Raw genomic sequence first — 22,500 nt, 5'->3', positions numbered from 1 at the left:
TTTTTAACATAGAAAGAGCTGCTCATCACACTTAAAAATATAAATACTGTGGCAGTTCCAGGGTTAGATTTGCAGGTTTCTAACAGTTTATAAAAGACACAAATGAAAGCAAAATGGAAACCAGAGTAAACAGTTTGAAAACAGTTTACTCTGGTTTCCTGACACTAGGAATTCAACCAAAACCACAACCTGATAGGATCAGTGTTTAATGTAAAAGGATACCAAGAAAAAAATCTACTCGCGTCAAGTATCTGTCTTTCCTGTTTTTCTTTTTCTTCCCTTCTCCCATCCATCACCTTTGTTCCTGTCATCTTGCCACTTCACCTCTCCTCCTCCCTCCCTCTCCTCTTCTTCTCTCAAAGAGAATTGCAGCTTCACAGTTCAGACTTCAACGTCAAAATATGTGCCCGTATTCCACTGTATCCCATACAAACTATCAGTGATACTCTCTGCATAATATTAATGATATCTTTGGATAGATTATTGATAATGACCAGCCAGGAGGAAATGAGTCTGAAGTGCCATGATGGCAACAGATGAATCCCCATGGAAACAACCAAAATGTGGCATGATTTCGCCATGACAACCACATAAGCTGTGAGAATTGTGTTGGGTGAACCAATCAGAGCTTCGGAAATAAATATCACAATCAATCAGGGGTGGAAAGTAACTAAGTACATTTACTCAAGTACTGTACAATGTTGAGGTACTTGTACTTTACTTGAGTATACTTTACTACATATTGTTTGATCGTTTTACTCTAATACACTATATTTCTTTGATAACTTTAGTTACTTTGCAGATTCAGATTAATAATACAAAATACAATCAACACATAAATGATGATATTATCATATCAATAAGACGTTACTAGTCCCCAGAGGGGGATTAACAAGCTACCCATCAGTATATAAAGTGATATACAGTTGTGTTCAGAATAATAGCAGTGTGTTTATAAAAAGTGAATAATGCTCAAAATCCTTAGAATAGCTTTTAATTCCATAATATCATTGCATTGGGAACACTGCACATTCAATTCCAAATCAAAACATGACCAAAATTGATCAAGTTTGTTATACCTTTACAGAAAGTGAAGAAAAAGGAATATTAGGCTGTTCCACAATTCCTCTGCATTACTGGGTTTTGCCTCAGAAACAGCATTTTTGATGTCACCCCACAAGTTTTCTATGGGATTGAGGTCTGGGGATTGGGCTGGCCACTCCATAACATCAATCTTTTCTCGCTTACTGGTGTGTTTTTGGGTCATTGTCTTGTTGAAAGACCCATTTCAAAGGCATTTCCTCTTCAGCATAAGGCAACATGACCTCTTCAAGTATTTTGATGTATTGAAACTGATCCATGATCCCTGGTATGCGATAAATAGGCCCAACACCACAGTATGAGAAACATCCCCATAACATGATTTTTGCACCACCATACTTTACTGTCTTCACAGTGTACTGTGGCTTGAATTCAGTGCATGGGGGTCGTCAGACAAACTGTCTGCGGCCCCTAAGACCCAAAAAGAACAATTTTGCTCTCATCAGTCCACAGAATGTTGCGCCATTTCTCCTTTGGCCAGTCAATGTGTCCTTTGGCAAATTTCAACCTATTTAGTACATGTCTTTTTTTTCAGCAATGGGACTTTGCGGGGGCTTCTAGCTGATAGCTTTGCTTCACAGAGCCTTCTTCTGATCGTAACAATACTCACAGGTAACTTTAAGTCTTCTTTGATTTTCCTGGCGCTGACCATTGGTTGAGCCTTTGCCATTTTGGCTATTCTTCGATCCATTCGAATGGTAGTTGACCGTTTTTTCCCACGTCGTTCAGGCTTTGGATGCCATTTCAAGGCATTTGAAATCATTTTGGCTGAGCAGCCTATAATTTTCTGCACTTCTTTATATGTTTCCCCCTCTCCAATCAACTTTTTAATCAAAGTCCGCTGTTCCTCAGAGCAATGTCTGGAACGACCCATTTTGCTGAGAAAAAAACTTATGCTATCTATAACCCAAAACTCAAAACTAAACAATCTTGTGATTCAACAGAAAGAGAGGCCTGTTGAAAATGATACAGTTTTTTCACTGGAGTTTTAACGACCAAACATACAAAACAGATGCCTTACATATCTAAGCGTACAGTAACATCACTAACTACATGAACGGGATGGCATGAACCTCTGCAATGCATATAGATATTGAGCATTCAAATTCGGGAGAAAATTGGGACAGAAATCAGTAAAAATAAAGTTAAAGAATAAACATGTCCATCCCTTTTAAAAGGTTTCAAAGGCTTCAACCTAGGAAAAAACTATGAGTGGTGTTTTATCCATTTTAACTGACCAATCAGACGGTTGGTTTTCTGCAACACTGCAGATTTACAAGTTAAGTGTCAGATGAAAAGGTTAACTAGTCCTCGTAAAGTCAAAGAGGCTAATTTACACAGAAGAGGAATTTCACACACACACACACACACACGCAATTGAGAAAGAGCAGACACACAAACACCAGTCACAAAGAGATGGACTTTCCAACCTCGCTTGATTTACAATCCGTCTTTGTCTCTCTGGACCGGCGCACTCACACAATGCTAATGGCAGTAAAAAGGACACGGTTCCACGCCTAAAATGGTCTCATCGCCAACCGCAGTGAGCCACACGGTGACAGGAGCAGAGCTGGAAAGTTGGAACCTGACTCACTTTCTACCACCGAGCTGCCTTCCCTGCCCCTGACACTCTGACAGCTGCAACATCTGGAGTGTTTTGCAGCCTCTTCTGCAACTACTACAGAAATGAATGATGCTTAGACTGTTTTTGAGGCCTAGTGACATCGGTTTATTCAACAGCTTTGGGAGCCACTGGGGCCTGGATTAACTGGTGTTTAATTTGGCACTTTCAAATCATCAGATGAACATGAAATGTTGTGTTAATCTGTTAATGAGGGGTACCTAAGATGTTGTATGTCAGATATGAACCTTGTTTTCCTAATGAGAAGACGTCACATATACACAGAATGTAACACTGTCCTTGCAGCATGTAGTTTTCACACCAAACTAAACTTAATGAGTCTGACAAAAGACTTAAAGACTTTAGCCCAATAGCCTAATTCTTTTTTTAAAAGGCATGGAATGATGTTTTTTAAAGTTGAACAATTAATGTTGGAGTAAAACTAAATATATCATAGTACATATCATTGACATTTAAATTATTTGAACAATTACATTAACAGAACAAATAAACTTGAACTGAGAAAGTTGCCAGATATAAATAAAAACGTTGCAAAAAAAAGTGTAAAAATTTCATTTTGCACGACATATGAGCTAATATCGTCCTGCTGATGCAACAAATACAAACAATTCCTGCGTCTCTTTGCATCCTAATATAATAAGAAAAAATAAACAGTAAAGGTAGAAAAACAGCAATAAACTGACATCAAAACAGAGGAAAGCATTTTTTTTTACTCCACTACATTTATTACCCCAATTAAACTTTCACTTCCTTTTTATGATATCATGCAGTTCTAATCAGTAGCATACAAAGTATCTAAAATTGTCTCCACATTGAAGAGCTACGACATTAAAATCCTCTTACATAAAACAGAATAATATCATTCTATAACACTTAGAAAGGAGCCATTCTGAATAATGAGACTTTAGGTACTAGTAATTTGCTGATAATACTTCTGTACTTCAAGACTTTCATTTAAAGTAGAGTATACATAAAGCTATTTCTACGGTTCCTCAAGTAAAAGTTCAGAGTACTTCTTCCATCACTGCAGACGGGTTCCTGGATGGTAACCCGCATTAACCAAGCCATTCATCACGACCTACGTTTAGTGTTCACGTTGACCCATTCATAAAGATATAACAGAAGCATACAGCATTCACTCCTACACTGAATAACACCCTGGTGTCAGTTGGTGCTGTGACCCCATAATTCTCAGTCATTACTGCTTACACACTGGTACTCATTCATTCATTCATTGATCCGTTCATTCTTTCAATGTGCAGATGTTCTTTTGTCATTCATGGCGCTGCTAACCCACCGTGCCATCTCCACCTAATATAGAAATAAAAGTATTCTAGACTAGGAAGCCTCCTTTTCAAAGCAGAGCCTGCTCTTTCAAAAGTATCTCAAATACAAACTTTCATTTCTAAAGTGTTGCTGCAACATCATTTGATACTCTTGAGCAGTGGTGGAATGTAACGAAGTACAAATACTTTGTTACTGTACTTAAGTACATTTTTCACGTATCAGTACTTTACTTAAGTACAATCAATAGTGCATACTTTTGACTTTTACTTCGTTACATTTTGCAGCAATTATCTATACTTTCTACTCCACTACATTTCTACAACGTTCCGTTACATTTTCTGATCAGTTTTTCCCCGTGCCAAAACGTCTTCCTGACCGTCACACGTTTGCAGTCCGCAGGGAAGCCTTCAGCAGCGGCCGTCCAGCTCCCGGTGCCACTCGCGATATTACGAATCCCACTATGGCCACGCCAAGACCCGCCCTTCAATAGCGTTTATTGGCCAGTTGCGTAGCGCTCCCAGTACTACCGCTTCTCCTGTTACTGCTGCTGCTCCCGATACTCTGCTTGGTCATATGTGAAGCATCCATTCAAATAGGGTTAATATACAACCCGTATATTTATCTTAAAAACACTCCCGGTCCTCCTCAGCTGTGAAGCCACATACTTGTTGGCCAAGCCTGTGTGTTCTCGCTAAATAAATGTGTGCAGCATTCACTGTCCCGTGGGAAATAATGCAAAGTCGAGCTTCATGCAGATCACCCTGATAGATAACAAGAATTGTAAGTCAGAATGTAAACTGGGCCACAGATGGTAAGCACAATTGCATTAACCTAAAACTAACTTAATTAAAATGCCACAGCCCATACTGTTTTTTTTAAATTATTAGAATATAGACATTAAGAGAATAAATCGTTATGCAAGTACTTTTACTTTTAATACTTAAAGTACATTTAAAAGCAGGTACTTTGTTCTTTTACTTAAGTAGGGTTTTCATTGTTGTACTTCTACTTTTCACTTTCCACCACTGCTCTTGAGAGAAACCTTTCCTTTAAACGTTTCACAATTGAAGCACTGTGTCACTTTTTAGGCATCTAAATTGCACCATCATATCCAAACCATATCTGGTGATGATATACCTGGCCCTTTGCCTGTACTAACATGATTATTGTTTCTATATCTTATTGTCTTTCTGACCTTTGGTATTATAAATTCAAAATATGGTTCAGATGTTTAGCTATAACACACACCTTAGGGTAAGGCATATCTGTTTTATGCACACATTACAGCATATGCTATTATTTATAAGGGAGTAAAATTACAAGTTTAAGCAGAATGCAGTTGTGTACCTTTTTAAATTAACAGAACTGTTTGGTTAATGTATTAAAACATTTGTTTGGAATGAAAACCTTACCTATTTTGTCAATTAGTATATTCAAATGTTTGCTTAACAGCTAAAGTTGGGCTTTTGTGCAGCCAACAAATGGAATAAAAAAACGGTTAATCATTAGATAGATTTTTACTGGCACTTTTATAACATATCCATATTTTCATTGATGCCTGTAAAATAAAAAATAAAAAATGTATTGTAATGGTGACTGTTACAGACGAAGTTCTGAAGTCTGCTATTTATCTAGTCGTCACTAATAATCTTAATTCGAATCTAGGTAAGGCAAGGATTTGTTAAAGCCTCTTGGTTTGAATATGCCATCCCATGTAGGCTTTTCAAAATGCTTCAGTCAACAGTCCAACATCCTGTTAAAAGTCAATGTTGCTGGAAATCTGTCCAAAGCGGAGGGGGAGCAGACACATCTGCCAGAGCAAATAAAACATGAGCTCGCAGATTCGCCTGGTTCTCTGCCACAGTGGTCCATAGATCAGACGCTGAGAGTATTTGTCGAAAGGTCGACTTCCCACTCCCACATTTTGCACTGGAACGTGTAAAAATCAAACATCTCCAAGAAATTAGGTTTATGGACAAAACAAATGTGTTCATAATATAACAACTGATCGTAGTGACTACAGCATTATTAAACTTATGTTTAGGCAACAAAAGCACTTTAGTTACGGTTAGGTAAAGACGGTTTTGGCTTAATACAGAAAAAAGTCTGCAGTCACTTGAAGTACAACGTGTTTAATGTTTAACCAAAACCAGGATCTTTCCCTAACAATAACCAACGTTCTTTTGCTGCCTAGGCCGAACCACAGACAAGACTCAGTCAGGATGCAAACTTCGGCCTCCGGTGTCAAAGTCCGGCGCTTTCTATGAATGTATCGCTTAATTTACTTTAGAAAAACATTTTCTCTGAACATAATTCAGGCGATTACATTTTTCATCACAATGCTATTGAGAAACCAATTCAGTAATATAAAAAAGTAATTTCTAGGAGACAGGGGTGCTTTAAAATACAGATATTGCATGAGTGCAAACTAGGGGTGTAAATCACAAGTGTCACAATATGGTATTGTATTGATTTTTTTGGACAACGATGCTATATTTGCTAATATCTTAGTCTGTCACGAAATGATTTCGATTTGATTCAATTAGGGTGCCTGTGATCACTATGAGACGATATCATGTGCCTATTTAACACAGTCACATTTATAGCAACTAAAAACAAACTATTCATTTTTAATAAAAACAATAAATATAAAGTGTGAATCTAAAATAAAGGCGCATCTTAAAGATGATATGTATTGATATTTTCACTTTGCACCGATAATATTTGATCGTGGATCATTGAATCCATTTATGGTTATTTTCAGCTGTACGGCTTTTCTTGGTTCGATCCTTTAGTAAATAAAGATAAAGGCAATTTGTTTAAATGTTAAGTAAAAAAAAAAAAAAAAAAAGGCTGCAAGGGCTGAGTAAATAGAGACTTCTTTACTTGTATCTGTGTGTCCTTTTCAATAGCTACCATTCAGTTATCACAGGCTCTGGTCTGTCTCACCACAGCCTTCTGTGTATCTGGCTCAGCTAGTCACAGACCAGCACACGCACACGCACACACACACATACACACACACACACACACACACACACACAGTAGTGCACATGCGCGCACACACACGCTAACAGACAGTAGAAATACATGCTAATGCTACTATCCTTTGAGAAACAGCTTCTCTGCCTCACTTGACACACCTCAGTATGAGATACAGTTATAACTGCTGTCTGCTCTGTGTCTATCAAATAACAGCATCTTCCTCTCCGCAAACAAACGCTAAACGCAGTGACTTGACATTACCTCACCACAACTGAGGTCATGTTTACTCATTCCATTACAATCCCCTGCACTGAGCCAGAGAGCCAGTGTGGCTGAATCAGTAAGCTCGCTCCCTCCATGCAGAGCTGAGTCAGCTGAACTAGACCCTTCCCATTACAATGAGAGGGACTATGGAAAGGCTCATGTAGTATAAATTAATACAAAAACTGATGAATGATTATGCCGACTAGGCTAACCTTTTGTTTTCTCGTGACCTTATTGTAGTTGTTATTAATCATTGTTTTACAAAACTCACTGTGTGTACACATGGGTGTTTTGACAAGCTTAGCTGTAGAGATGCCCCTCGTTAACGATTAAAATGACAGAAAATAATGAAAAATGGTCGCCACAATTTCCCAGAACTGATTTTAAAATTGTTTTATCTGACTAATAATCCAAAAGCCAAAGATATTACATTTACAACAGAAATACATGTGAGAAGTTTGAACCAGCAAATGCTTGGCATCTTATATTTTCATTTTTGGCATTTTGTTCAATGAAAATTTACTGAAAGGTTAATTAAATAAAGTTCTGCAAGCTAACGAGCCTTCTAATGGTCAGCAAGCTAGCAAGCTTGTTAGCTTAGCTCAGTTTTTAACAGGAAAAATAGTTTCAAACTGTTTATTGAAAAGACATATTTGTCCCATCAATCCCTGTCTCATAGCTTCAACTTTCAACTTTATTTTGTCCCCCGGAGGGCAATTGGCTTCACAGCAAGGCATACAATACATGAAAACAACATAGATATACAATACAGAAGGAGACTGGGGGGGGGGGGGTGATCTGAATACCAGTGGGCTAAAAGACCAACAATAGTCACTAGTGACTGACTTTCACATTTTCCAGTGAAGAAAGCACAGCATCAATATTATATTTTTAAAAAAAAACTCAGCAGAATGACAAAATAAGTACAAATACCCCCAATAAAGTGCAGTGACCAGGCATCTTGAATACATGATCATTATCACTGCCATCATAACACAAGTGTCCACATCAGCGGCATAGACATCATCTTCAACATGAACCACATCATATAATTTAATAATAGCGCATTTTTGACCTTGATGCCGAGGTTCCCGTACCAACAGATTAAAGAAAACGCTGAATCACGTCAAATGTGATGATCTGATCTTTGTCTTGAAACATGATAGTAAGCCAAATATTTTTGGGTTTTGGACTGTTGGTTGGACAAAACATGACATTTGAAGACTTCACCTTGGACTCTTTTAACGGAAATTTTAATGGGTGTTTTTCATTTCTTTCTGACATTTTATGGACAAAGCAATTACATGATTAATCAAGAAAACAACCAGCAGAAACCAAATGTTGATTGTGAGATGAGATGGTAACACTATCTGGCTTCTGTACTGTCGTCGTGGCTGGTGGCTATTGGCAACACAACAGCAACGAGCCAAACCATGAACATTAACATGACACCAACAAATAAGACAGTGAATATGTGTTTTGACTGTGAGGACCACTTCTGATCAGATGCAACCCTAAAGGCGCACACACACACACTATTTGTAGTTATTAGAATTTGCACTGTATTGATACAAAGAAAATTAACATAAAAATATATAACTTCTTCCAAACTCTTTGGAAACCCTGTGCCTGTAGGCTCCAGGTGGAGTGTAATTTTTGTGCTGTCCATTTGCTTTTGACCAGGAAGTAGGTGGGGTCTCGCTGTGTTTGCTCTGCCATAATAAACCTTCTACACAGTGTCCTGACACCAGCAACAGGCAGTTATTACTACCATCACCTTGAAACCTTCCTTCCATTTCCCAATCCCAATCTGTGGTCAAACATTAATGGACAGATGGGCGGAACCACAGACAGACAAGTGCACAGATACACACAGATCAACAGACTGTATGGCTAAAAGAAATCACCATACACACATCTATTATTATCTAAAAGAACGCACAAGTTCAGGCAACAGTAAATTATCCACATATTTCAGCGTTACAAAAACATTCATTAGCATAGTAAGTATTTTAAAATATACTTTATGAATGTAAAATTTATAAAATGTTCACTGAAAAAGTGCCACCTCAAGTATACAAACAAAAGGCTCAGAAAGAATGGAAAGTCTAACAACTCTAAGGGCCCTATTTTAACGATCTAAGCGCACGGCGTGAAGCGCAGGTGCGTTTAGGGCGTGTACGAATCGACTTTTGCTAGTTTGACGGCGGAAAAAAAAGTGTGCGTGCGCCGGACGCACGGTTCAAAAGGGTTGTACTTAGTGTCTTTATTCATTAACTCATAGGTGTGTTTTGGGCGTAACATCAGAGTTTCATCTCCCATTCCCTTTAAAAGACAGGCACGTTTGTACCTTGGCACATTGCTATTACAATGGCGGATTTGAACCGTAATATTTTTATTTGTAATCTTTTCCATGTTGGTGTTCTGCTGCGCTTCCCTGTGTGTGTGTAACAAGCATAGTGTGTGCGCGCTGTGCATAAGCCTAGGCGCACTTTACTAATGCTCTGTTAAAATAACAATGAAATTCTGCGCTACTGACTTTAGACCAGGTTTTTGTTGGTCAATGGCGCAATCATTTCCCGCTGCCTCAAGATAGCAATACGCCAATAGTTCACCTGAACACACCTCCCTGTAATACCAGCACGCCCTGGGAGCAAAGATGGGCGCAGGTGCATTTGCTATTTAAAGGGGTGATAGAATGATTATATAGGGTATTTCACACTGTTCCTTAAGGTCTCCTAATAGGGTATGTAACATTGGTTGGGCTGAAAATTGCCCGAATGCTATTTTATTAGGCCCTTAACTACCCTGTGAATATGGCTCTATTTGGAACAAGAGCTTTTCTTCCAAATATGGTATGCTCATTAATATTTAGATGAGCTGCACGCTGATTGGTTTGAACAAACCCCATAGAAACACATTGGAGACGAGACAGCAGGTCTCATATTTCAGACACTGCAAAGTTATACGTTGTTTGTCGGGCTATTTCGTTATTAAATTCACTTCTGATACGTTTTTATGCGAGAAATCAACTATATAAAGCTCAAATATGGGCCGTTTTACGAAAATTGATGGCTAATTGCAAATTTGGTAAGACGTGTCGGACTTTAGGAGCTCCACACAGTCTGACGAGAAAACAGCAACCTCACCCAGTGAAAGTCACCGTTTCTCGGCTACTGGACTACTGGAGCTCCGCGGAGCTCCGCGGAGCTCCGCGGAGCTGGCTGCCAGCTGCCGGCATAACTAGAGTATATTTAGTTTGCATTTCGTCACGCCACTTATAGAACATATACCCCAATGTCTTATAAAGCTAACTATGGTGTCCGATTTCAATTTAATGCATTTTTGTGAACATTAGGGATTTCGTTAGCTGCTACTGTCCCTTCAATCCTATCTATGTGTACAGATCGCGCTACCTAGTTAGCTTCACTTTCGGCATAATTAAAGTCTATTTACAGTTTGAATTTCGTCACGCCACTTATAAAACTGCAAGCTAACAAATGTTGTGGGTAATGATTCAAGTTTGGGGTAAAGGTAAGCCAAGAAAAGAAGAGAGAAAAAGTAGCACAACTGAAGGAAAGACATCTGAGCAAACAGACAGACACTTTGATATTTGCAGACTGGTTGTGACCTGTCATTGATTATACTGATAACAGGCCTGCTTGTTTATTCTTCCTGCTGTAAAACTCAGTTTTCCACTGGGTCAAGGATGGATGGTCTAGGGCTTCTTTATACGGTCTGACGAATTATGTTGAATGGCTGCAGACTAGGGCTGGGTAGTTTATATATCGACGACATTTCATTTTGGGATTGTTCAGGTGCTGCCGGAAATTCTGCCAGATGTCCCTCATATGGCCGGATGTCCGTCACCTTCCGCTTTCTTTGTGTTGGCATTTTAAACTCGATTTTTAAAGTCGATTTCTGAGGACTATGGTTAACTGCTCCTCAGATCTCTGCAGGGTAAATCCAGACAGCTAGCTAGACTATCTGTCCAATCTGAGTTTTCTGTTGCATGACTTAAACAACTTTTGAACATACACGTTTCACCAAAACAAGTTCCTTCCCGAAGGGTATTTTGCAGAGGCACCGTTGCTCCGTCCGGCGCTTAGCGCCGCCCAAGGCGATTGGTTTAAACAAATGCCAATAAACCAGAACACGTTTTTCTCCTATCTCGAAATGCTGTGTGGACTCGCCAGACCCTCCTCCGCAGCGCTGTGGAGGAAGGTCTGGCAATGCGAGCCTAAGGGCTGGGACGATATGCTTTTGTCCCGATTCGATTCTTTCACGATACATGGGTGCTGATTCAATTTGCACTGCGATTTTCATTTTACATTACATTGCGATTCGATAGTATTGAGTATTGCAATTTTCTTTTCCTTCTTAAACAAAAACAAAAGTTGAAAAATACACTTCTAGAGACAATATATCATGAGACATTTCTAAAACTAATTGTTTTCTAAGAAGAATGCACATCACATGTCAGTCAGTCAGTCTGACATTTATTTCATCTGTAAAGAAGAACATAACATGGCTTTTCTGCATTTTCTGCTTTCGCTCTGTTTAGCTGGAAACGGATATGATGTAGTCGCCGACGGCGGCAGCATATAAACACAAAATATTTAGGTCAATCATTGGTTTAAAAAGAAGATAAAAATCACGATTCTAGGTAAGAGAATCGATTCTAAAACCGTCACAAAAAAAAAAAAAAATCACAATACATACGATTTTCAACTTTTTTCCCCACCCCTAATATATATCATTAAAACGATATATAAAATTGTCTATCGTATATATATATTTTTTCTATAGCATTTCTATCACATTGTTGAAAAAAAAACAGCAGTGAACCTGCGTTACGGCAATATTCACGGCATTTGGACGACGGTTTACGTTCTGATGCTTGCACGTTATTATAAATGAGAAAATACTCAGTACTTTCTATTTGTCAAGTATTTAATTCACACAAAAGTATACAAGGATAGGCTTTACCATGTGGTTATTTCATACAGACTATTGGATTACCAGAAAACATGCTATATTATGATATATATCATTATCCAGATATGAAATTATATCGGGACAGAAGATTTTGCCCATATCGCCCAGCCCTATTGCAGACAGTGACATTGGTCACCTGAAATCCCGTACTGATACAGCGCACCCGAAGAAACCAATCACAATTTCCCAGAGCCTGAGGATCACACAACTGATGCAACTTCCAACAGTCTGCCATATGATACCATACAGCAATGAATGGAAATCATCGACTATAGTTAAAACATGTCCACCAGAAAAAACCTCAAAGATACTCAATTGGCAATAATAGCAGTTAAGAAAACCAGGAAATATTCACATTTGAGACACTCAAACATTTTAATGTTTGTAATTTTCTGTAAAAAAAATTCAATTTAATTGGCCTAATTGTTGCAGATAAAATTAATTAAATTAAAATGAATTAAAAAACAACTCATCTTAACTAAGCTCTGAATGCCGGACACCAATATTGATGGGAATGTATGCAGACTTAATGGATAATTCAACTCATGTTTCAACATACTGTACATATAGAAATGACAGTATGAAATGGAAATCAATGGCTGCTTTGAACCAGTGGGGATATAATCTAGGGCTGCACGATTTGAGGAAAACGTCTCATTGCGACTATTTTGACTGATATTGCGATTGTGATATGATTCACGATATTGGAGAGGAGGATCATTTTTGTATCATTATTCTCACATTTTCATTGAAAAATATTAAAATAAAACAATTTAAATTATTACTGTCATCCTACCAAGCAAAGATTTTTGTCTTTAGTCCGTGGGATAGGATTTGTAGACCCGGACGTCTCTGCAGCACCGCAATGCTTAATTTAGAATGGTTTAACACATATTTTGCCTTTAACAAATATTGCAATTTGGATATTGCACTACTCCATATTGCGATTTCGATAAAATTGCGATTAATTGTGCAGCCCTAATATAATCAATAAAAATGGAATGCTTTGCAACAAATGATCTGTACACGTGATAGCCACTATAGGTTTTATAAAACACACTGATATGGTCCTTAAAGGCATTCCTCCAGTTAATATAGCTAGTCTACAACTTTTTAAGAGTAAACCAAGTTTCTCTGGGTAATTGGTAGGCCTATTACCATGGTAGTAAGACAGACATGCCCAGTCATTTCATGCAGTAATTTCAGCAAGTGAAAGTAAAAACTCCCGTTGACTTGAATGAATCACAAACTAATGTTATAACTGAGTCAAACGTTACTCAAAACACACCCAGCCTTCCGTAACAGATAGGTCACTATTTGCATGCCAAAGTAAATGGTCAATATATATTTAGTTGTAATAATACAGGCTTTGCTGATACATTTTCCCTGCAGAGGAAAAAAAAAACCTACAAGTCAGGAACTTGGAGGTATAACGCGCTTGTATTTCACAATATCAACCAACGACAACAAACCAAACTGGGAGATTAATAGGCTACTGACATTTAGCGGGAAAATGTAGGCTATTAAGTTATTTTCAGCAGCAGCACGAGTAAAATAAGTCCGCTTACCTGCTCCTCGCGGTCACCTGTGGCGGAAGAAGCCATGTTGAAGAAGCTGCTCCGGTTCACAGGTAACGTTAAGATCCCAGCAGTTGAGGAGGAACCAGCCAAATCCTCGCAACGAATGTAAAAGAATATAAACGCATAAGAAAAAGTGGCATTTGAGTGCAGCTTCACTCTCTGGCTAGCTCGAGCCTTTCACGGTCCCGAAACAGTTCGGGAGAGAGCGGTGAGAGCGTCGGTTCGTCCCGGTGGAAACTCCAGGTGGAGCGGATCAGAATCCAGCTGCAGCCCGGAGAGATTCCCTGAGAACCCAGCGAGGAAACCCGACACAAGGTGGCAGCATTACCCGGTTCTTCATTACTGTATTTTACAAAGCATGACTAGCATATACCCAGTGGTGGAATGTAACTTGTAGGCCTAGTAGCCTACAAGCATATTGTGAGAAAGAAGGGGTGAATCTCCCACAAATTGCAACAGATAGTCTGACAAATGTTTATTACTCATTAAAAGTGTCCTCTATAACATATAAAAAAGTCCTAAGAGATCCAAGTGGTGGAAAGTATTGAAAAATACGGAAATCAGTGATGACACAATTTCCCATTGCAGCCCATGTTAAGGGGAGACACTGCAGGTGAATAGGAAAATAAGTGATAGGCATATCTGTTAGTTAAAACATCTCCCCTATTCACCTGTAGTGTCTCCACTTAACATGGGTAGCGATGGGAAATTGTGGCATCAGCGATTACAGTAATAGGCTACTTTCCACCACTTGGACTATTTATGTTTAGAAGAGACTTTAATGAGACTAGATCAGTTGAAAGGGTTTATGTTGCAATTTGTGTCGGGTCATATTGCACAATGCCTGTACTATAAGGAGATTTACTCAAGTGCTATACTGCTCTACAATTTTGAGGTAGAGTAGTTGTACTGATATTTCAATTTCACTAACCCAATTAATGCTAAATAGTTGTATGTATGCATATAATAGTATAACACTGACAGTGGCCACTCTGCATTATAAGTACTTTTAATACTTTAAGTATGCCTACATTATTTTGCCAATACTTCTGTATCTTTACTCAGGCCAAGTAGAAACCTGAATGCATGACTTTTGTAATGGAGTATTTGCACTTCAGTCATCCACCACCGAGTCTAAAGAATTACTTGTTTCCATTTTATGTGACTTTATACTTCTACTCCACTACATCGCCGAGGTATTGTACTTTTTAACTCCGCTGCATTGGACCGCTTTAGTTACTTTTCAGATGAGCCCTTCCTGTCCAGTGAAAACATGCATCTCCAGATGTGTTGACTTTGAATGTTTGTGATAAACTGAAGGATAAAGTGTTCCTTTGTGCTGAGAAAAAAAAAAATTCTTACGCTAACTAGTCTTTGTGCAATATTTTTCTGAAGTTTTAATTCACACCATTTACAGTACATGTTGCAGTGTTGAAACACATGAGGGCAGTGTGGACTTAAAAAAAAAAAAAAAAAGCAGATGGAACTGACCTGAAGTTACCCTGAAAAAAAGTATTCTGACCATATGGATGTTTTGACAGGAGCAGTGATACTGTATGCACTTGTATATAAAATTATGGAAAATTAGTGAAAGTTTCATTGTAGCGCACACTTTATTCATAATCTGCATTACATTATGTCTGGGAATTGTCTTAAGTTTTGCCTATACCTGTAAAATCTAATGTAATCTAGTACAACTGCCCTGCAATAAAAAATGATGCCTATAATGTTCTGGGTGTACACTTTCATTAGGTGTTAAATGTGTGATCAATATCTTACCCACCTTTAATCAAGCATACAAAGTGCATTCAAGGCTTTTGTGAAGCAGAACTGATGCATCACATTTCCAACTGGGGTAAGAGCAACCAAAAAAACAACAGGGATTGTGAAAGGATAATTCACTCAATTTATAGCCAACAAGTCTGGCCAGCTAACTCCCAGGCTACACCGCAACATTTGTTTTGTTCCGAGTTAAGAGAATCTCATTGTCTCAGGACAATAAAGCCAAAACGTCAGGTTCTCGTTGTGGATGTTTGTGCTGCGGCACAAGAGGTGAACTGTTTTAAATCAAAAGACAAAGAGGTTCAACCAAAATAGATAGTGGTGTATACATTTATTGGAAGTTAGCGTACAGTTCGTCGATCTGTGGCTTGAAGAGAGATTTGAGCTCGTTCCTCTTGGCCTTGAGAGTTGGAGTTAACAGACCGTTCTCGATAGTGAACTGCTCTGGGTGGAGGTACACGTCTTTCACCTGCATCAGGTAGGAAGAGGAGGAGGAGGTGCAGATGATTAAAGTATTTGGATACAAGATTTGGTTCAAGATGCAAACTGAATAAAAAGCCTGTTTGTTCACAAGCTGTTGCACCCAGTTCAAACATCTGTCTACTGGAGTAATAAGACAGTGGGTGTAAAGAGGACAGATTCAGGGTATTTCTGGTCAGTGAGTCAAGTGTGACATCTGCATGGTCTAAATGTTACTTCAGGACATTTCTTTGATCAAAAACTGCTCATTTTAACCACTAGAGGGTGAACTGAGTCAGGTTTAGTGAAATGTGAAGCACCAGAGTTCATGAGGTTGATGACCTCCCAACATTTCAGTTTGCAAATTTAAGTGTTGAGTTACTCTTTACATTTGTCAAATTCTGACCATTATTGTAAGAATCATGTCTAGCTATACATACGCCTGATTTGATTAATCTCTTTAAATTGAAATAACTTGCATACAGTTTTTTTAAGGAACTCACGAGGAGCCATTACCTGCTCGAAGGACTTGAGTCCTGCTTCTTTGCCCAGTTTTGTCAGGTCTGAAAGAATGGCTCTCTTTATTTCCTGTAAACAAAAGTCATCAGTGTTAGAAGCATTCCAATAGTTTTTTTTCTACAACGTGAGAGACGACAGGCCCTCCTGCACACAGGTGAGGTGACAGACAGAAGCATTACTGTGTTTTTGCAGAGTTCTTCAAAGGAGCCTTGGCACCCTAGATTCTTCGCAAAACCTGGCAGGACGTCGGGGTCTGGGACAATGATGGCGATCAGGCAGGACTACAGACACACGGGATAAAAATGTTTGATTATCAGAGGGAGTGAGAGTGTACCGACTGTATACACAGATTGCAAAGATGCCGTTTTACCTGTAGACTGTCTCCATGCACAAATACTTGGGCCACAGGTTCACTGCGAACATACACATTCTCAATCTTTTCTGGTGCGATGTACTCCCCCTGAGCCAGCTTAAAGATATTCTTCTTCCGGTCGATAATCTTCAGAACTCCACTCTATTCACAAAACATGGGACATTCGTTTCTCAAAACCTTTTCCAGTAACGGGACTCTTCGTATATCATAAGTTCAGTGTTTGACGAAAGGGATTAAAAGGCGGATTCAAAGACTATGCATCTGGTGCAGAAAAGCTTGTAGTTGTACTTATGCAGTCGCCTCATTCACATATAGTGGAGAGAAAAAAAATTGCCCCGTTATCTGGGTTTTCATTCTTACTGGAAGCCATTTCCCGATGTCTCCAGTGTGAAGCCAACCGTCTTCATCTAAGGCCTCTGCAGTCTTCTCCGGGTCTTTCAGGTACCCCTTGAACACATTTCTACCCTTGATACAGACCTGGAAAAGACCGAGGAAAAAAAAAAACAAAAAAAAAAAAAAACACAAAAGTGTGACGAGTAGACCATTACATACATTTTACTTTAAACCTTCAACATTGCATATTCCTAAAGCTTTTTTACAGTGGGAAAGGATAACCTATACATCTGACACCTAATACTAAGAAACAAATATTTTGTCTACTTTTTTTAGGCTTTTAATTGTTAAAAAAAAAAAAAAAAAAAAACTTTCATGTGCCATTACTGGATTTGCTCTTCACAAAATGCAGGAATACAAACCAGCGTTAAAATAGGAAAAGGACGCTCCTTTTAGCTTCAGAACTTAAATAGAATTTTTATTCAGTATTAAAAGTAATTCAGAGATAGTTGTCTATACATTAATGAATGGCAACACTGCAAACAGAAACTGCCAATAGTTAATGCAGCATACTTTAATTGAAGCCAGGTATTCCTGCACCTCACCTGTTCAGTTTCCATCATCTTACCTCCCCTTCATCATTTGAAGCGAAGTAGTTCATGTCTTCAACATCCACCAACTTCACAACATTACAAGGCAGCGGCACTCCAACATGACCTGTTGGTAAAAGATCACATATAGATGATTTCTTGCTTATTTAAATACCAAATCCCAATTAATCATATGCTTAGTTTGTCTAAACTTTTGCTCAGACCCTTTTACTTAAGCACCACTCTGTAAAAATACCCAAGTAAAAGTCCTGCATTTAAAATGTTACTCAAGTAAAAGTAATCAAGAAAATGTACAAACCTATTATAATAGTACCTCATTTAGATTACTTTTGCATTAAAGCAGCATTTCACCCTGTTTAAAGGTGGAGCTCATTTTAAAACAATTCTATAGAGTGCTGCAACTGAGGATTATGGATTAATCTGATGGTTATTTTCTTGATCAATCCATTCATTGTCAAGATTATTCAGTTTACTGTGTTTTAAAGATGACGGAAAAGCAGCAAGTCATCATGATTAAGCTGAAACCATGAAATTTTACATGAAAATGTAAGCGATTAATCAGTCATAAAAAACAAACTAATCAAATATCTACTTATCGTGTACGCTCAATTTATATCCCGTTAGGTCTGTCAAATCTTAATTTGTAAAGTTACTAGTTAGATAAATTTAGTAGAGTTAAAATGTACAATATTTCCCTCCAAAATGTAGTGGAGTTGAAGAATAAAGTAGCAGAAAGTACATAATGATTGTGGGGACATGCAAGGTTGCATTGCATACCTGAGGTGGAGTCTCCTGGCATGGTGAAGGTGCAGCCGGCTGTGCACTCCGTCTGACCGTACGCCTCAAAGATCTGAGAGTACCAGTCACAGAGAGTAAGAACATGAAGTGACCAATACCAGCTGGATGCTGTTGAGCAATATCTACTCCCCCAAACACAAAAGTTAATATGCACTAACCAGGGCATGAAGTTAACTTTTTTGACCAGCAGCCACTGTGGCAGGTGGATTTTTAAATCCACCTGCCACAGGGACTTTTTACCAGCCACTTTTTTTGTCATAAAGGTGAAAAACAGGAATTGCTGTGTCTCTATGATCCTATCCTGTCCTATTGATGGTAGCCTACTCGTGGACATTGCGCTGTCATCACGTGCTGTAGTATGGGGGCCCGCCTTGATAATCCTGCATAGGGGCCCGGTGTTGGCTCGTTACGCCACTGCATATAAGAGATGAGATGACTGACAAAATCAGGAGTAGCCTATGCGCACCAAAACAACAACAAAACACTGGTGAATGCGCACCATAACACAATTTTTTTTGTATAGTTCTTAAAAATAAAAAAATAAATAAAAAGGAAACTTGTTTTGGGGAGAATAATACTTATTACTATTAATTCATTACTCTGGGCTGAGATTTCCTAGGAACCTTACCAAAAAGGCTCAGGATGCTGCAAATGTTGGTAAAATATGAAAAAGGCTGGTGGATTTAAGACACAAAATAAGAATGTATTAAATGAATCAAATATGAACATATCTGTCATTGTCAGTGGCTTGTTAATCTTTACATTGTTAGTTAATTTCCTATCCTGGCCTGGGACACGCATTCATACGGTTTGATAAAGTACTTGTTGGACTTTAACTTATCATTGCACTTACAATAACGAGAGTAGCTGTCCTCAATTTAGGTCATCGTGTAGGTCTCATCTGCGTTTTTTCCTGCATCCACCGTGTGCGTTTGTGTGTGATTGTGTGTGTGTCTGTGCGTGTGTCTGCGTGTGAGTGTGATTGTGTGTGCGCGTCAGTCGCGGGGGAAACGGAGCAGCCCTGCATGTATACATGTTGGCAGGACGGTCTGAAATGTTTTGCATCACTCAAATCTCATTGGCTACCCGCCAACGTGGCAGGTAGATTGACAGTTTCACCCGCCAATCACAAAAGTTACCCGCATTTGGCGGGTGGGCGGGTGCCAATTTCATGCCCTGGCACTAACACCTCAGAGTTTACAGAGGTTCGATACATCCTCAAGTACATGGCTGCTTTAAGAAACTGGGTCAACATCTTTATCATTTGTATTTAAAGAAGCCAAATTAGATCTCAGAAAATATTGCATTTAGAGCAGGGTTCTTCAATGTTTTTTAAGCCAAGGACCCCTTAACAGAGTGAGATGGAGCAGGGACCCCCCTACTACTAATATTGTATAAAATTAAGTTGCATATTAAACCGGGCCTACAATAACATGTGGGCGGCCTAAAGCCTTTACACATACCTTTTTAGTGCATAGAATACTAAGCTATTAATATTTGTTGGCATGTTTTTATCAATTATGTTAAAAATACATGTGGCACAGTGAATCCTTAGGATCAACTGGATCTGTGGATGGCTACCTTAGCAATTTCTTACCTAGAGGCCAGTAAGCCTGTCATCAATGTTTGCTTTTTTTCACAAATAGGCTGATTTATATTTGCTAATATGTTGGATTCATGTTAAGACATTTTCATTTATGAAGAAACTTAAAATAATTTGGTGGCCCCCCTGCAGTAACTGTGAGGCCCCGGACCCCCTGTTGAAGATCTGATTTATAGAACTGAATTTTGCATTTTGCCAAGGATTAGCTGGATAAGTATTTACTACCTGGCAGCCCAGAGAAGCCCTGAGGAAGTTGAGCACAGAGGGAGATATGGGTGCTGCTCCCGTCACCATGACGCGCACTCGTCCCCCCAGAGACTCCTACAGTCAAGATTGAACACGTTTTACATTCAGTGACTTTTTAATACATTTTTTTTATAACATAATCTGCCGTTTGTTCCACTAGAAGCGGTACCGTACCTGAACTTTGTGGAAGATGAGCTTGTCCCACACGCTGTTGTTCCTGATGATGCCCTTCCTCACTTCAGCAAACTTCCTCTCCACGGCAAAGTTCAGCAGCCATTTCTTGAAAGGCGATTTGGCTCCACTCTGAACCTGGGGACGGGATGTTGGATTTGAAATAAACATCGAAGTGATGTTTAGAGCAGAACGAGAGGAAAGAGGGGGCCGTTGTGTCTGACGCAAATCACCTGCTGTGTTCAGATCCTTTACTTCAGTAAAAGTACTAAAACCAGTGTAAAAAATAGAAGTTAAACTTAATGTAAATATAAATCCGGAAATTGTACTTTTATTAAAAATAAACATTGTAGAAAAATGTCCCCTGCACTATTAATATTAGATTAGTCATGCATTAATGTTAAAGCAGGACAACTACTGTTGTAGTAAGTTGAGCTGGAGCTCATTATGAAATATTGATTTTCATCATGGCTTAATCTGCTGATCATCTTAAGTTCTGAAAGTGAGACTTCACAATGTTTGTTTTATCCAACCAATAGTGCAAATCACTGACTTTGTCATAGACGCGGTTGAGAAGTCGAGGCACGACTGGGAAAACGGTGGGCTGCAGGGCTTTCATGTCATCTGGCAGCAGTCTGATGTCTCCCTGGAAGAATCCCACTTTACCTCCAGCACTATAGATCACAGTCTACAAGAAACAGACAAAAAGTCATCAAGTCATCCTCTGAAGTCTCATTTTTAAAAACAAGCCTTATGTTCTTAAAGAAATAAAATAAAAAAAAAAAAAAAAAAAAAAAAAGAATATGGAGCTTCACCTGTACGACTCTCTCGAACATGTGTGCTAAAGGCAGAAATGAAATGCTGGTATCCTGAGGAGATGGAACAATTGCTGCCTGTAAGAAGCACAGAGGCTCCGTTAGCAATACGCCCACAACACATGCGCCAAAACATTTCATTTTAAATGACATCTAAATGGTTATAAAACGTACATCAAAGGTTTTGATGACACCTGCAGCGTCAGAGACCATGTTCTCATGGGTCAACATCGCTCCCTTGGGGTTTCCTGAAAAAGAGACGTAACACATTTTACTTTTAATACTACATAAGCATGGATGGATCACTGCATGGGCCTACTGGACACAGGCGCAGGGGCCACAAGTGTCAGTGGGCCCCCTGGCCTTCACTTCCAAAATGTCACTTGACACATACCGACCACAAAAAAAGAGACACAACATGACCACAAAAGACACAAAAAGATGCATAAGCCTGTGTTGCTTCTATGTAGGAAAGATGGTGGGAGCCTTCTGCAGGTCTGTGCCCAGGGGACTATCGTCATAATCCGTCCATACACACACAAGTAATTAATAACTTAATTGACATCAACAATTAAAACTATAGTGCGTAGTTTCTGCCGCCCCCATGAGGAATTCTAAGTAATAACACTGTTAGCGCGTCCACATGCCCCAAGCCTTCCGTGATTGCGCATGCGCCCCCACTCCTCCTCCACACAGTTGCTAGTAGCCAAGGAACACACGGAGGATTAAAAAAAAAGAAAAAAAAAGAAAACAGGACTCTTCAGAAGAGGTAATTATCTTCACTCGAGTTTCTGTGCGGGAAAGTCACCGGACGACAATCTTCTGAACATAGCCATACTGAGAAATACAGAGAGTTGTGTGGAGCTGATAGTCTTAGTTAGCTTTGTAGCAACTCATTTAGCAATGGCTTGAATGTAACGGACATTCGTTAAT

General features: G+C 39.0%; 2 protein-coding genes across 5 annotated transcripts in view; both read right to left on the bottom strand.

Annotated features, from left to right (window-relative positions):
* Nucleotides 1-14,160, bottom strand: part of LOC116061495 (ankyrin-3-like) — a 172,946-nt gene extending 158,786 nt beyond the window's left edge. The window contains exon 1 of the mRNA XM_035997562.1: nucleotides 13,846-14,160. Within this exon, the coding sequence (XP_035853455.1) occupies nucleotides 13,846-13,881 (36 nt within the window). The 5' untranslated portion in view covers nucleotides 13,882-14,160. The remainder of the gene's footprint in view (nucleotides 1-13,845) is intronic.
* Nucleotides 14,161-15,951: 1,791 nt separating this feature from the next.
* acsl5 (acyl-CoA synthetase long chain family member 5) overlaps nucleotides 15,952-22,500 on the bottom strand; it is a 13,517-nt gene continuing 6,968 nt past the window's right edge. For all 4 annotated transcript variants that reach the window (XM_035997604.1, XM_031315729.1, XM_031315728.2 and 1 more), the window contains 12 exons: nucleotides 21,742-21,815; nucleotides 21,568-21,645; nucleotides 21,306-21,440; nucleotides 20,756-20,890; nucleotides 20,561-20,656; nucleotides 18,712-18,784; nucleotides 17,952-18,040; nucleotides 17,351-17,467; nucleotides 16,988-17,131; nucleotides 16,797-16,898; nucleotides 16,615-16,686; nucleotides 15,952-16,108 (listed from right to left, as the gene is read on the bottom strand). In XM_035997604.1, coding sequence (XP_035853497.1) covers nucleotides 15,971-16,108; nucleotides 16,615-16,686; nucleotides 16,797-16,898; nucleotides 16,988-17,131; nucleotides 17,351-17,467; nucleotides 17,952-18,040; nucleotides 18,712-18,784; nucleotides 20,561-20,656; nucleotides 20,756-20,890; nucleotides 21,306-21,440; nucleotides 21,568-21,645; nucleotides 21,742-21,815 — 1,253 coding nt within the window. In that variant the 3' untranslated portion in view covers nucleotides 15,952-15,970. The remainder of the gene's footprint in view (nucleotides 16,109-16,614; nucleotides 16,687-16,796; nucleotides 16,899-16,987; nucleotides 17,132-17,350; nucleotides 17,468-17,951; nucleotides 18,041-18,711; nucleotides 18,785-20,560; nucleotides 20,657-20,755; nucleotides 20,891-21,305; nucleotides 21,441-21,567; nucleotides 21,646-21,741; nucleotides 21,816-22,500) is intronic.

This window comes from Sander lucioperca, chromosome 22, assembly GCF_008315115.2.
Source record: "Sander lucioperca isolate FBNREF2018 chromosome 22, SLUC_FBN_1.2, whole genome shotgun sequence".
Lineage (NCBI taxonomy): Eukaryota > Metazoa > Chordata > Actinopteri > Perciformes > Percidae > Sander > Sander lucioperca.
Note: the sequence above shows the minus strand (reverse complement) of the source record. Positions and strands in the feature narration are given on the sequence as shown.